The sequence below is a fragment of the Scomber scombrus genome, chromosome 20, assembly GCF_963691925.1.
Source record: "Scomber scombrus chromosome 20, fScoSco1.1, whole genome shotgun sequence".
Classification (NCBI taxonomy): Eukaryota; Metazoa; Chordata; class Actinopteri; order Scombriformes; family Scombridae; genus Scomber; species Scomber scombrus.
In genome coordinates, this window is record NC_084989.1 from 10,209,108 (window position 1) to 10,226,336 (window position 17,229).

General features: G+C 39.1%; 1 protein-coding gene across 1 annotated transcript; it reads right to left on the minus strand.

Moving 5' to 3' along the window:
* Positions 1-392: 392 nt before the first annotated feature.
* Positions 393-15,644, minus strand: ankrd33ba (ankyrin repeat domain 33ba). The gene is made up of 6 exons (XM_062441756.1): positions 15,181-15,644; positions 4,905-5,034; positions 4,497-4,637; positions 3,709-3,850; positions 2,239-2,437; positions 393-1,459 (listed from the first exon to the last, which is right to left on the minus strand). The coding sequence occupies exons 1-6, from the start codon at positions 15,625-15,627 to the stop codon at positions 914-916; spliced, it is 1,605 nt and encodes a 534-aa protein (XP_062297740.1). The 5' UTR covers positions 15,628-15,644; the 3' UTR covers positions 393-913.
* Between the last annotated feature and the right edge of the window lie 1,585 nt (positions 15,645-17,229).

Consider the following 17,229-nt stretch of genomic DNA (forward strand, 5'->3'; position numbering starts at 1 on the left):
CCAGTGTTCTGTGAAGTTCTGCAATGTAAACATTTGGGAAAGAATTCCAACTTTCCTCCCACCTGGTAAAGATTTGAAGTGTTACATTACAATAGTGCTCTATGCTGTCTTGGTCTCAAACATTTAGACTAGAAAAATGGTTGTTAATATAACAGTGTGTGAAAAAGACCATATTGAATAAAAAATAGAAAGTTTGTCATTGAAAAGCATTCAAATTGCTAATAGAAAATATACAGTATATATACTGCGCTATGTATATATACTATATATATATGCAAAATACATTCATGGGTTTGTCAATATAAAGCAAAACAAAAAGCATCTAAAATATTTCTGTCAAATGCTAGTAGCTTCTATGCTTTAGCTTTCTCAGTCATTAAGACATGCCCATTAGTATTCTTCATGGAAACATTTTAACATATTTAATAATGCTTCCATCTTTTAGGCTTAGTGACAACCGCACCATGTCTGCTGTGGTTAGTCTTAAAGAATCTATGTCAATGTGTCTTGTGCTTGAACATTGTGTAACACACTACAAAAACACTGGTGTGCTGAGCACCCAATGCGTAACAAAATATAGAGTTGGCCATCTTCACTGCATTAAAAAGCAATAAATATGAAAAATAAGTTATAAGCTAAAAATATTTCAAGTATCAATTCCCCTGGGTATTCAATGTCAGAAAGGACATGGAGCATTGTGAACTTGTGAACAGCCATTTTTAAGAGGCAAACTTTGGATCCTTTCCTCAGACACGAATGGAATTCAATTAAGGATGCAAAAGTGTTCGAGGAACACTGCTGGTAATTGTAGGCTCACCCTGAGCACATTAGCTTGCAGATAAATATTAGAGCCAGATCAATCATCACCACGCATTGTATTTTTTTGGTTAGTGTACGGCACATCCTCATGATATTATTTCCTTTTCCCAGCAGAGAGGTGTCTCTTGGTTACAGCCTCCAGCCTCCTCCTCTCAGCCTCCTCGGCCTTCCTCCTTTCTTCTTTTAGCTCCTTGTACCGCCACTTTGGGATCTGCAGCAGGTGTCCGCCTCCATCTTTGGCGCTGCTCTTCCTGCGGACCTTTTCTGGTTCGTAAGTGGGTGTGGGTGCTTTGGACACCCTCACCTTTGGGATGCTGAACCCTGGCCTGACGCTGCTCCTCCTCATCACCATATGCATGGGGAGCAGGCTGGTTCGCCGCAGCTCAAGGGCTTCGTTATAAGCCACAATGCCCATGCTGGGGCTTCTGCGTCGAGCCACCAGGCTCTGGGCCTGAAGGCTGGCCCGCCGGTCAGCTGCATTCTTGGCCACCAATGTGACTATAGAGTTTTGGAAGAGTTTGAGGTGACTATCCACCCTGTCAGGGTTGATGGTGCGGAGGTCCTTGGCACGTTGCTGGCGGACGATTTCAGGAACTGCATAACGCCGTTTTCCCACAGCTGGGGGGCTGTCAGGACACACCTGAAAAAAAGTATCTGATTGTTATTATCATCATAAGCAGTATTAGTAGCAACATTAACAGCATGCTGGGTTTTTATTAGCTAAAAGCTGTGCTGAGTCTCCCTTTTGTTTGCAGCATTTCAATACTGGTAATCTTGCATGAATAACCTGCTTAACAGATAAGGCTGGTCTTAATTACATCCTTTAATTATTGTGAACAAATCCCATGAAAATTAGATTTTGCTGATAAAAATAAAACATAAAATAATGCTGGAGTTATCCTTTAATAGCATTAATACAACAAAATTAGCATTTTTCACATTGCTTCTGCAGCAATGATAAAACTTAAAACCTCTACTAATGGACAATCACTGAAACAAGTGATTCGGTTTCAAGTCAGTGGAAGCTGATTACTACAAGAAGGTATGTGTCCATATGAAGATAAGAAAATGAACCCTGATATCTCTGACTGTGCTGAGTGTGTGGAGATACCACAGGAATAATACAGAGGACAGCAAATTTAAAGACTTGCTTCACCTTAAAATCCTTCCTTATCATAAAGAGTTGCTTCACCATATCAGAATTTATAATTGAAAAATGCTTGTTTGCCTATTTCCAAACATGCCCTCCAAAAGGGACCTGAGTTTGCAGAAAAGCATGAATTTCAAATGTTTGATAGCCTGACAGTGATGCTGTTTACCTTTTTTTCTGCAAATCAATACTGTGCTATGCTCAGTAACATGGTTAATGAACATTAAACAGGATTTAACATTGTTCAAAATATTTAACATTGAACTCACTGTATGGCACGCCACTGCAATGAAAGGGCTCCTCATTGCAGTTGTAATAGAAACCATGTGGTCGATGACACCTTCGTCCTCAGGGTTGGTGACATTTGCAATGTTGAAGACGTTACGCACAGTGTCAGACAGGCGCTTCAGACAGCCGCGGGGCTCCTGGGCTTTGGCCACCAGTGATGCCAATGGGGGCCACTCTAGACTGGAAGAGCAAGTTTGATATAAATCCACAGCATAGAGGCACTGAAGTAAGTCTTATACCCTGAAATGGCTTTTTCTGTGTTATGTTTTTTAAAATGTGTAAACGTTTTTTTAAATAAATTTTATTTTCAAATCTTAGATTTAACAAGACAGCGTATATGCACACAAAATACACAAAAAGCTGGCTCCAAATCCCCTCCTGCACATACAAACTGAAAAGGACTTACTCAAAATGAGACAGTAGTAGTAGTAAACATAAATTAAAATCAAATTAAAATCATATGTAACATAAACATAAACATATATAACATAAAATAAAAAGACACAATACAAACAGCATTGACTTATTCATGGACAACTAATAGTCTATCAATAGTGATTTTTATATCAAATCTGATACAGGCATTGGCAATATATCCATATACAGTAGGTCAAATAGGGTTAATCTTATGCAAGATGTCCATATAGGTCAAATATTATGCAAGGTGTCTTGTACATTTTTCCGAGAGTATATTTGATAGTTTCAAGTTGAATACAACTGTTCATTTACACTTCCAAGCAATAGAAAAGCTATTTCTAAAAGCTTTCTTTGAAATGTACTTAAATATGCACAGTTAGTTAGTGATGAAAGTTATAATGAATCAATCTATATCTAGCATTAGCTGTGGCTGACAAGCTTTTTTGGCACAATTCTGACCATAGCTCTGCTTCAAGTGTTATATTCTGCATGTGTAAGAATGTCTTATTTTTTTCTTCAGCTGGGTATTTTCCTGTAGCTTTCATTTTTCTCCCTTTTTTGTGAATCAATAACCAACTTGCACTGACCCTCCTTAAATCCCCAATATTTACTTCATATGTATTTATGTGCTTTACTTATATATACAACCTTTTCACATTAAACTGAGGAAAAATGTTTGTACTCCACACTAACAGTGTGTCCGACCTTGTATTGCATGCCTAAATCCCCATGGCTCTGGGTGTGTTGTGAAGATGTGAAAAGCAGTGAGCTGGATATCAAGGTGAACTCACTGGGGGGAAAACATTGCAAAACTAATGATGGGAGCAAACAGCCATAAAAGAAAGTGCAGGGAGTCTAAACATGAGTCTGACAAAACCCGTCCTAACTAGCATCCTGCATAGCTAGGATGCTGGTCAAGATGTTTTCTACATAGCCAGATGGCAAAGTTAGACTGTTTATACAGGTCATAAAATACTGCAATGCATCACTTCTTAAAGTTTGTCAAGTATTACATAACAAGCTGTAGGTTTTACCTGTATGTGTCACGGTACTGGTAGGGACAGGGCCGTTCCATCAGGCGTGTCATCAGCCAGGCAGTTTCATAACGGCCTGTAAAAACGGCCCATTCCCTGGCAGTGAAGTGGCGGCCAAAGTCCCTTGCATTAAGGGAAGCTCCTGGGGGACAAGAATGTTAAAGATGTGAATAAAAGGACACATAGCTGAAGGGTATATGTAATCGCAGGTTAAATTATACAAAGGTTGCTATCTGTCTGTAAACGATAACTCATGTACAACACGTTCAGGCAACACTAATCCTCCAGTGTAGCAATAAATACCCATATCGGTCAGACAGGGCCAGTTCATAGATATGTATTAATCCCATAAATTCTGAAATAAACATGTTAATTTACAGATGTCATTTCCATCATTCCCAGGTAACAATAAACTCACATACTGACAATAAATTTTATGATTTGTTATCAAAATTCAGAACACAATCTGGATTACTGCCAAAAAGTATTCAAATTGTCCATCTGTCCAACAAATTTCAGAAAATCTGTTCATACTTTAATGAGCTGCTCTGATGGCAGAATAATAACAAAATAAACTCCATCAGTCCCACAACAATCTGTGTAATTTTTAAAATCCAGACCTTGAAAGTTTCAAAAATTCTACACATCCTTTGAATTGCAAACGATTTGAAAAGGTAAATCAATAAAGGGATGAAGGCCTGTACCTCATGAAAAGAGTTCTTCATCAAAAGTTTGTATATTTTCAGTGTTTGTCTGAACCAACTTACAATTACAGTTGTTTTTCTCACCTGCCATCATGAGCGAGCGTACGCACTCAACCCGACCCTGCATGGCAGCTTTCATCAGAGCGGTGAAGCCGTGGCAGTTTCTCCTCTCGATGTCCAACCCAGAGTAGTAATTGAGCAGATAGTTGGTGATTGTTATGTGGCCTTAGAGAACATAGCAAAGGACAGTAGTTACTGTAGCTCACAATAGTCTTTTTTTCTGATCACTTATGTTGGAAAAACCTTGTGCAGCTACTGCAGACATGTGTTTTTCTACACTCATCCGTGTCAGCATTAATGCCGCAGTGTGTCTATTTGTGCCTGAGCATACATTTGTTCAACAGTACTGTGATCCAGTCTGTGTGTGTAACTAAGCCTACGTTTACTATACTTTGTCCAATGTCCCTGTGTGTGTGTATGTGTGAGCCTTACCTGCCTGAGCGGCGGTGATGAGAGCTGTGTTTCCCTCACTGTCCTGCCAGTTCACATCCAGATACGGACACTGAGACAGCGCTACGACGACATCAACATAACCTTGGTAACATGCAACCGACAGCCCTATCTGAGACAAAAAGTGACAGGACAGGGAGGTAGTGATGGAGGAGTTGAAAGAACAGGGGAAAGAAGAGAGGCTTAGTGTTGTGGAATCAGCAAAAAATGTTCAAAAGAAAATAAAAACATGTCAAAGGAGATGAAGCAAAACTGCAGTAAAGTGCTGACATATAAGAAGTAGTATGAAGAAAAATGTGATCAGGGCAGTGTCAGTAGGTTTCCACAAGGCCAGGAGACCTTTGTGCATCTTTCAGAACTACTATCCGTGAATAAATATGACACCTGTTGTGTTTTCACTGTGAACTGTCTGTCTGTATGATGTTGTGTACTTTTATTTTTGTGCATCTGTGTGTTCATGCCAGAATAGGTACCCTTTTATGTGTGTGTGGATGTACTGTATGTGTAAATATTAGTCTTTGAGTGTGAGTTTATGTGAGTTTGGGTGTGTGAGAGAGTGTGTGAGCCTGGAAAACTCCTGTAAAAGTTTGGTACTTTCCGGAAGGTGCACACTTCATCAGCCAAAACAAACAAGTTTGCCACCGCAGAAGAGCTAAGACGGGGGGAGGGTGGCAGCAGAATTTAGGAACAGAGTTCTCAATTGATATGTCAGTGTGTATATATTCATTCATTAACACATTAAATATTTCTATGAGAAAGAAATGTCTTTCACTAGATGGTTATGGGCATATGTGGAAAAGCCTGATTTCTACAGGAAGTCATAGTAATTAAACAATTATTCAATACAGTACTTTGTAAAGAATTGGAGTAAAATAAAAAATAGTCCAATTAGTGATGGCTCAGATCATGATCATTCTACCTAGACATCTACAGATTCGGTGTGTTATGATATTAGTGCTTTGTGTTTGTTTGTTTTTAACATGCAGCAGCACAGGTACACCATATAATTTTTTTTTTTTTTTTTTTTTTTTTTTTTTACAGTTTTTTTTTCTTGAAGGCAACTGTTCATTCCTCAGTACAATAACACCATGTTGTTGTTTTTTTTCTCTACTGTCACAAGTGTGTTTATTTTGTTCAGTTAAAGCTCTAAAACATATTGCATTGAATGCTGCCTCTAAGTGGACATCATGAGTTTGCTTTCAACAAGAGAAATCACATATGTTATATGAATGATGTTCAGTTGATTAAACTTTTGAAACTTCAAGGCAACATTATAAGTTCATTAATAGTTCATTAATAAACAGTATATAAGTTTGGGTAAGTGACTATATGTTATATGTTACTATTATATAGTTCCATACCACGCAAAGGAACAAATGAAAATCTATTTAATGTTGAAGGCTCTGCTATTTTCTTGCTAAGTTCGTGTTTGCAGGCTAACAAGTGTAATTTGCGATCTTGGAGCGATCAGGAAAAATGAACTCGCAACAAAATCAAACAGACAACTTGTTGTTCATAACAAGCTATTAATTGGCAAGATAGGAGATCCTACTGGGATTCTTAATCAGCGCTTTATTAAAGCTGGGTGTGATGGAAAGGTCATTCAGGCCGAATCTAATCAAAAGCGACAGTTGCAAGACAATTGTTTTAATGTTTTGCTGCAGGTGCCTGATGAAAGAAATTCAGATGTATAGCATGCCGTTTAATTTTATGTTTCCAGAAACAGAAATAATTATCTGCACACGCGTTTAAAGAGTTTTCCAATTAGCGCATTGCTTGAAATCAAATATGCTAACCATGGGGTATTAAACTTGTTGGTACAAACTGTACATAATGTCATATGGATATCAGATCAGTACTTTAAAGAGTTAAATAATAAGTTAAACAATTCAAACATCGATACTTTGTTGGAAAGAGTCAAGTACTATATTGTGTGTAAGTTGGTACCATTTGTTCCACATTTAATAGTCTTTGATTAGACTTTACTTTGTGAATCTCCTCAGTGCCACAATGTTCTCTTCATAAGCTCATAAAATCTACTTGATGCACTTCTTGGCACGATGAGATTTAAGTCTTGGTTTTCAGGCACACTGTGTTTCTCCACTAACTTACAAACTCTGGTATGGACTTGATCAAAAGTTATGTCTCGCTGAAATGAATAAATATAATAATGACTAAAGAATGGTACAGAGAAAGCCTGGAGGTTTAAGAAACCGTACAGAGTTTGCACCAGCCTCCCCATATCTACCTTCTACCCACACACACAAAACATAGACTGACAGTGTGTGTGAAAGGAGAAAGATTTAAATGTGCATCTGAACACACTGAGTGCTAAACAATGCAACGTACCTACAATTTCATATGTTACACAGTTTAATCATATTTATGAAGGTGCAAACTGTTTAATTATCTTGAATCACTATCTGCACCATTTTATGTTAGTGTGTATTGTGAGGCATTGATTTGTGAATTTTAATGTCATTCCTTTTAGCAGTGCAACCTCTCCACTGATTTTGTATTTAAAGTTCAGGGTTGCAACTAACAATGATTTTCCTAACCAACTTATTTTGGCTAATCTAATTGATTGCTCATTTGGTCTATAAAACACCAGGAAACTATGATCAATGCCTATTACAATTTCCAAGAACCAAAACTTATACTACTAATAATTACTTATACCCAAATATATTCACTTTAGTGTTAAGATGAGGAAAAGCAGTGATTTATCAAATCTGATAAGCTACAACCATCAAATATTTGGTATTTCTGCCTAAAAAATGGCTAAAATTATGAATAGATTATTGAAATAGTTTTTCTTAATCAATTAATTGATTATTAATTTCAGCTTTATTACAGTTAAATAATTGATCTGAATTATATTTGAGCTTTAGATTCAGTTCTTAGCTCTTAGCACAGACTCAGCCTTGCAGCATTTATAGTACCTGTATATCAGACATAGTTTCACCTGCAAGACAACCTTAACTTAACTTTAAACTTTCCAGCCTGTCAGCCAGCTGGAGACGTAGTCACATTAGTGCCTGAGAGTTTTAAGGCAAAAAGATGGAGAAAGGTCCTGCATTGACTACAATAAGATCACTTCCACTGGCACAGGTCCAGATCACTTTGTCTGGTTAGAAACACACATGTAGGTCTATGTCTTTCTTTCTCACTCTCTCACAAACACACACATTCTTGGCAAGCCTCCAGCCTTGCTGTGATGCACTTTAAAAGCATGCCCTGCAGCACGTCTGGGGCAATCTCAGTCGTTAGACAACGTCCTATTTTCTCTGTGAACCTTTTTCACACACACACACACACACACACACACACACACACACACACACACACACACACACACACACACACACACACACACACACACACACACACACACACACAAGCATTTAACTTCTGTTTTTTACCTTTTTCTCCCAGGCTCTAGTTTTCTACTTGCACATCGCTATCACACGCACAGCAATATTTGTTACATCTATGTTAAGCTGCGGGCAATGTCGGTGATTGAAGAATCCGAGCATGAAGCAACAGCAAAATGCACACGCAGCATACAAGTGTAGAAACACTCATGAATGGCAAAAAGGCTAATGTGCTACACAATATTACCCACTCAATGACAAACTCTGGGGCTAAAGGGATAAAAATAACAACACTACCTGGCACCTCAACAAGCCTGAAACAATCAAAAGAGGTACTTCCAGAGACAGATAAGTGAGTAATGCATGTGTGTGTGTAAAAATATAGAAATGCAGCAAAATGTAAAGAGAGGCTTTGAGCATGACAGAGATTCACATCATCCTCAATAGTTTTTTTGGGGGATTATGTATTTTGCATGTAGGCCAAATGAAGATGCAGACTGGAAATTTTAAAGCTTTCATCACTTTATACTGATGGACACAGACATACATCCCCCCCTGACTGTAATCTCATCTGTTCCATTACACTGAACTGCGGCCGCTCTCTTAAAATGTGAAGAGGTTTAACCCCCAAATTTAATACATATAGACCATAATAGATGGTAAATACATATATATATATATAATTACATAGCATAGTATACGTAGCATTGCATTTAAACTGTCTAGCGGTGGGCTGTGTTAGTCTCCTTTTACCTTGGACATTACTTTTTATAATATTTTGCTATTTCAAAACCTGATGATTGCCTCTGCCAAAGTTGTGTCTGGGCTGCTTTATAAAAAGGCTGTTGGTGTTGATAACAAATATTCAGAAAATCTAAATCAATTAAAAATCATGTCAATGGTTAACAATACTGGCCACAAGGCATTCAAAACTGTTATATTAGTATTTTTTAATAAGATGACCAGTTTCTGCTCTTTTCTGCCTATGATTACCTGTATCAATGTTTGTGCATCATATATTTCTACAACTGAATTAATGTACCAGCATCATCAGTTAGTACCAGAAATTCACATCCTCAGGAGAACACCAACATAGCCGGCACTATCACCTCATTACAATACATACAATTTTAATTCCTTTTTGGCAGTGACAATTTTGACCAAATAAGTACATCGCTAATAACAAACCAAGGTTGTGTTATTCCTTAGTGAAAATGAATTTTAATTTAAGGTGGACTTTAGGTCAAACTTCCATTATGTAATCAAGGTCAGTGTGAACTGGTGCAGTCTGAACACACACACACACACACACACACACACACACACACACACACACACACACACACACACACACACACACACACACACACACACACACACACACACACACACACACACACACACAATTCTGGTTAACTTATTATTAGCCCCTTACAGACACACAGACAAAGACACACAAACACACACACTAAAATCACTTTCGGGGTATTTACATAGACATTTGGGATTTATTTCCTGGAGACTTACCCTAACCCTGACCATAACCACTACTTGTCTCAACCTAACCTTAACCATAACCACTGATCCAAAAACCCATGTTTTACACAAACCGTACACTCAATCACACACACACACACACACACACACACACACACACACACACACACACACACACACACACACACACACACACACACACACACACACACACACACACACACACACACACACACATACAAAAACACACACAAACATGCACACACTCCACTCACTATGTAATCTGGGGAATATCCAGTGCTAGGAATAGAAAGGCTTAGCCTTATCAGTCAGAGAGACACAGAGCTAGGGGGAGGGAGAGACGTAACTGTGTTTCTACAGTTAATATGAGAATGCTGTGTTTGGGTCCAACGTGGATGACCCTTAGAATTCCTTATAGACACACAAACAGGTTTCCCAGCCCAACTTCAACTGTCTTCCCAAGTACAAATTATATCAAATTAAAACAGACCACAGAAGTACATGTTTGCACTGTAATGGAGAATCTTCACATTATGAATGAATCATAACTGGCACTGAAATGAAAAGATGATCTGGAATATTTCACTTTCAAGTATTTAAAAAAATGTTTAAAACCAATAATCATTTTAAAGTCTTTGCTCGATGTATATTTAAAAAAAAAAGAGGACAGAATTAATCAAATATTAGCACGGTACCAACAGCCCTACAGTCTTTGATGTTCTTCATTCTGCTACGGCTGAAAAATTCTACCCTACTACTACTTGCAGTAGATTAACTTTAAATGAGCGTACTGTACACTGCAAAACTGGATTCCAGAGGTGAAGTTGGGCTAAAAAGTACCCTATCATAACATAAGCAACCAGGTTAGCACCCCAACAAAGTAGAAACCTTGATCTGTCTATTAGGTCTGGTCCTGGTTTTACATCCTTAGAACAACTAATAGGTTGTTGTGTCCCTTGTGAGTTCCCGGCCTCTTGTGCCAACTCATGGTGATTTTCCCATGAAATAAATCTAACTACCTTCTCGTGTCTTTAATAAAACTAACTTAACCTAATTCTTTTCATTATTTCAAAATGAATACAGTTTTGCAAAACAAATTTAAAGATCACACTGAGCTAAATCCTTTAAATCATCAGAGACGTGTGGAAAACTTGCACGAGCCAAGTGTAAAGCGTGGCGTTCGTTTTGCATTTTACAGTACGTCTTTGTGTTCAAGGACACACACACACACACACACACACACACACACACACACACACACACACAGACACAGGCAAATACACTCTAAACCGCCCTCAATCTCATACTGTACACCAGAAGCAGACGTACTAGGCCATGTTTCTGTCAATAGCCTCCCTGTTAACTGTCTCTTTCTGCAGCTCTGCGTTCACATGGCCGTATCAAATCAGATGTGTATGACTGTCGCTTTGATTTTTCCACTCATCTGTATTTGCTAGCAGCATCATGCCTGCTACCATCCGAAGTGCCAAATTTCTGTCCTTCCCCGCCTGTGCCTCATTTAGCCTGTGTGCCTGTTGGCCTAATGGTCGATCTGTGTGCTGGTCAGTCGTACTTTCTGACTGCGTGACACTGTGGTTAACTTTGTCGCCTGGTAATGTGAAAATACTGTACTTGTCCTTGTTTGTCTCCTGATCTCACCCTTTTTGGAAAATTTGATGGTGCACTAGATGAGGAGAGTGTGTGTTGGCGAGAGAAAGAGAGGCAGGGGTGGCCTCATTTGAGCCGATTGGATTGTGTGTGTGTGTGTGTGTGTGTGTGTACATGTGTCTGTGTGTATTTATTGAATTTTGTTTGCGAGCATGACAGCTTCACTGCCAAAGGAACACACGTTGTCCTAAACAGGGTTAGAGGTGACTGAGGATAATATTAATTTGATACAAGATACAAGAAGCAACAAGACACACACACACACACACACACACACACACACACACACACACACACACACACACACACACACACACACACACACACATACTGTATCTCCCAAAAGTCAACTTAAAATGACCGAAATAAACCTGATGTGTTGACAATCCATTGTCCATCCATCACAGGCACAATACTGAGAATACAGAGTATTCAATACAGAGATTCTGAGAACTTGTATAAGTACTATGCTCTAATCATAAACCAGGAGAATTAAATACACGTGATTGCATACAACCTTCATAATGGCTTGTCATTAAGTTTCTGTGTAAATTTAGTATTCAGCCTTCTTTCTGTCTTCTTAGGGTACAGTGTACTGTCTGTTTATGGCAACAACTGTTTGTTTGGCTTACTTTGATGTGATCGTGATTCTGGTTAATCAAGTTTAAACATGTTAGCAGTGAAAATTATGATTTTATTACTTTTCGAGGGGTGGGTTGAGAAAAAACAGGTTTGCAGTAAGATTCAAAGTCTTGCAAAACAAGCTAGAGGAAATAAAATCAAAAGTTATGCTGGGTGATTTTATGACTTTTTCAGCATAAAAACATATATATTTATATAAAAGCCTTTTCATGAGCATCAACACTGGATATTTTAGCAGTTTTTCTTTCGTGTTATGTCACATGAGGTTCATTTTTACAAATTATGGCTATCTGACTCGACTTTCTCCCCTCTCTGCATGTGTTAACCTTAACCCGTGATGTGATGCAGATAGTTTGTCCACATGAGGGATTGTTGATTTTTGCATGACGTTTTAACTCTGGGCCATATTGGTGTAATGTGATTAGGTATTGGTTATACACTGTGGAGCCAAAAAGACTCTTGTGGATACTTTGGTGCCAATCCTGTTTGTGTGTTCACCAACATACCACAGAACTCCAACCTTATGTTACCTATAGTGCTTTAAATGAACTCGTTATTTTTGGCAGCAGGTGGTGTCACCTACAGGCTGTGCCCTCAACCATCCACCCTGCTGGTGTACCTTTATGTAAAACACTGAGTCTCTACCGGGTGTGGCCTGTGGCTATGTAGCTGACCCGGATCTTTGACTTCCCTGTTGAAAGGGACAACAGAGAGCAGAGGCAGCACATTAATGCATGGCCAATATGACTGCATAACATTTCACAACCTTTAGTTCTTTAATATAACACATGACTAAAACTCAAACCTTTTAAATTGACCTGATGTACCTATGTCAAAATTATATTTTGTACTCTACTTGTTAAACCAACTTTACCTGTGAAAGGGCAACATATTTCGATACTTTTTGCCCCACTTTATACAAAATATGGCAGTAGTTTCTTTGTTTTTCAGAATGAACAAGTCTCAATACTATATATCTCCCTAAAAACAGCTCATAAGAGAAAGGCAAATTAGTCTACATGGTACATGATGTACAGCACAGCACTTGGTCAATCTGTCTTTTTGCTGTGTTGTTAGACTATTGACATATGTGACAGGATGTTGAAGTCACACACTTACACATACACACACTAATGAGCATTACAGATTTTTATCAGTGTGTGCCTCCAATAGATGTGTTGCCACTTGCCTAACCTGTATTGTGTCTCAGGGTGCATGAGCAGCTCTGATGTCAAATGGCATGACAAAATAAATGGTCAACGCACAAACTCAAACAATGCTCAATGAACACACTTCACCCTGTGTCTCTCTCTGCTATACAAACACACACACACACAGTACATGAGGATGTGTTTTGAGGTGCTTTCCGCATCCCAGGACCTTTGGCCCTTTCTCTGGTTAGGACATTGCAGCATGTGTGTGTGTCCATCTGCCCTGCATGTCCTATAGCAGAGAAGAAGAGAGGGAGAAGTCTCTGCATTCCAATGATGTCATTCTGTTCTTCCTTCCCATGACCTCATTACTGATTATATAGTGTACAGGCAGAAACATAAGGAAGGAGAGTTGGTGAGAGATACTGTAAGTGTATTAAAGAGAAGGTGAAATAGTAAAAGGGACAAAAAGAGATGTGGATAGCCTGAAAGTAAGAGAGCAGACTTGTGATGTAAGGTCAGGGATACTGAAACACACACCAGCTGTGAAAACTCTTTCTCCCTCTGCACCTATGATCAAGTTTTCTTTGATTGAAACACTAAACCCCAAAAGTTCTCCACTGTAGTTATGAAACTATAGTCATACTCAGATACTTACACTTGAAACTTTGTGCAAGAAATGTGCTTTAGCAAAGTGCTTTGCCAACTTTTTATGGGTGAAAAGTTATCACAAAGTTAAGAAGACAATTAATGGTGAGAGGCCTGTGATGAATTTTTAGCATGGAGCTTGCTGCCAGCCAATTCAATTAATATTAACAAAATGTCCACATGAATGAAAACTAGTCTGGTTCCATCATTATGGATTCATCTCTTTGCCCTGGGCTGCTGTTCTTTGGCAGGAGTGAACAATACAAGGTGCACTTTGATTGTATTGCCAATACAATTTCCAGTCATATTCCAACAAGAACTTTTTTGTGTTGATAAATTACCTTCAGTGAGAAATATAAATTTGGTTATTTAATTTGGAGCCACTGGACTGAAATGGTATATTAATGATGATGTGTTGGTATTGATATTAGTGTTTGATACTGGCAAAGTCAATTATACAACATTCTTTTATGGCCTGATATTAGGATAACAGAAACTGCTACATCCCTAATTTATGGTTTTAAAGTGCATATTAGTTCATTAATAAGACTACTTAAATTGTTCTAAGGCCCACTAATGTAATTATCCTAATCCTATTGGTACGTGTAGATGTTTTACCCCAAATTGCATCAGACACACTATCAAACAAATATGCTTGCATGACCACACGCATACACACACACACAGATGCTTTGCTAACTGTAAGAGATGTTTTAAGAAGTAGAGGTTGCTCTCTCTTGCAAAACCGAGCCCTGTCAACACACACATAGTGTAAACAGATCTGTAAGAAATCTATTGTATCAAAATGATTTATAAAAATTGTATAAAACTGAATGAAGGAATGGCACCCTAGTTGACTAATAGACCCATCTCTCCTTATAAATTAATATAATTGGTTGCTAAGTGATTATTAATTAATCTTAACAGTTAAGTCACAGACTTATTGAGAAGTTTTCATTGAGGCAGGTTAACATGCATTCATGGCAAAGTCAATTTCATTGCCAAACACATGACATATGCTAGTAAGCCTTTAAAGGTATCGAGGACTGGAAGTAGGTAAGTAAATCACTGTGGCAAGCTCAGGCTTAATTAATTCAGTACCATGCTCCTTAACAGAACTTCTTTCACTGAGTGGCAGGAAAGTGAATGTAAGAATACATGCCAATTTACTACTGAGTAATCGACTTTCTACTTTTGCGAGATGACAAAGTTTTCATCATGTTTGGTACCACTTGTGGACAACATGCTACTTCATACCCTGTTATTTCTGTCTGTGTGCTTGACCTCCTCCTCCTTCACTCCACGCCGGATCATAATCCGGGCGATAGCCGCGTTGTTGGTGCAGCATGCTTGGAAAAAAGTCAGCGGCTCCGGGCTTACTGGAGACGGGGTGCGCTCCGAGTCCGCGAACACATCATCCGGTGGGTAGAAGGAGTCGTCCGACATGATACTCCGACAATCGTCCAAGTACTCAAAGTCAACTTCCTCGAATTCATCATCATCTTCCTCGCCTCCATCGTCGTCTTCATCTTCATCTTCGCAAGACCCCAGATAGTCCTCATCCTCAGAGTTGGACGGCGGCTGCTCGATTATGGTCGGGTGAACTTGGGCAGTGCATCCCCCGGCTTTCTGCTGCAGCTGGATCTGTTTGACCCGGACCGACGATGCGCCTCCTCCATCCCTGTCGTCGGTGATCAGCACCATCTAACCCCCGAGCCTAGGGCACTGTCCTCGGGGTAGAGTGCAGCCTGGCACGTGGGGCGCGGGCATGGGACTGGCTGTCTCTCCAGAAAAATCAGAACAAACTAACTTGACTCTGCCCCCCCAAAAAAAGTATCTTACATCGCCTACGGGAGCCCAAATTACACACACTTCTTTGTCCGTGGTATCATATATAACCTACTAGTTGAGCATCAGTCATCTTCGCAGAGTTGTTGACATCATGCCCATCCGACGCGTGAACGTCCCACGAAGTGAGACCCTCTTCCTTCGCGTAAAAACCGAAACCACGTTGGGTTGTGATTGCTCTCATCAAGTCTTCTTTTTTATGTCATAAAGTGAAACTACAGCAGGGAGTTTAAACGCTGCGCACACGACTGTCCCGTGTAGGGCGGAGAGAGACAGCAGCCTATAGTCAACTAATCCGATTACATGGGACTGGGTCTCTCTCTCTCTCTCTCTCTCTCTCTCTCTCTCTCTCTCTCTCTCTCTCTCTCTCTCTCTCTCCTGTCTACTGAGAGATTAATTCTACTGTCTCTAATTGACGGGAACCCTTAGTGAAACATTAATATTCCTACAATATCCCTTCATGGATTTAGATCGATTGTGTTAGTTTTACATTGACCTTAATGTAGTTATATGGGGACGGTCTGCATGAAAGAGGAAGTGTTTTCCAAAGCATTTTATGGAAGAAAAACATTGAACTGCTTCAGAATCGAACTGGCAGAATTAAAATAGGCTACTTCTATACTTGAGCTGTAGGTCTATTTATATGCTCTTTCTTGTAAAAAGTAGTTTATTACAAATGACTTCCATGTCAGTGTTTAGTATACTAAACAATGCAGAAGTCAGAGAGGTTACAAATCAATACTGCAATAGTGTGGCCATGCTTTTGGTTTTTCTTTACATTTACTTTAAAAAACCCTGTGCTTTTCTCTTCTTTGAAAAAATTCCCCGTTTGAACAATTCAGCTGACTCATACCAAAACTCATTTGGGGGAAAACCAGCGTTCAACTGGCAGCCTATGATGAGTAATTACTATCTACAGGGCATCAGTTTACAGCAAACCAATGGGGGCACCCCGACTATCAGGCTAATAAGGTGGATTGTGATTATTATAATGACTGCAGCTCATGAGGGATGTTTTCCATCATAATGTGATGTCATTTATTTTAAACACAGCTTTGGTGTAGTCTGTTCAGCCACCTCTCTGTCTCTCTCTGTCTCTATCTCTCTCTGTTTGATTTACTTGACCAGTGGCCAATTGAGATAATAGAGACATAGATTGGGCTTCATTACTTGGCGCTCAACTATGGGAAAAGTTGGAGCTACGTGCATGTGTGTAAACAGTTTCACCTCATGGGAAAAGAAAAATACTAGTTTGTGCAAAAAAGTCTTTTTTATCTGGTGTGTGAAAATGACTGCGTGGGCACAACCAAGGAGACTTTTCATGACAGACAAAATAATATGCTGTGTGTAGTGGAATAGAATATAGCTGCTGAACTCGAAATTTTGAACTCGAAAATTCTTATTTCAAAGTAATATCAGGGGGGTAAATAGCCAACAAATCACTTTTTATGACATGTG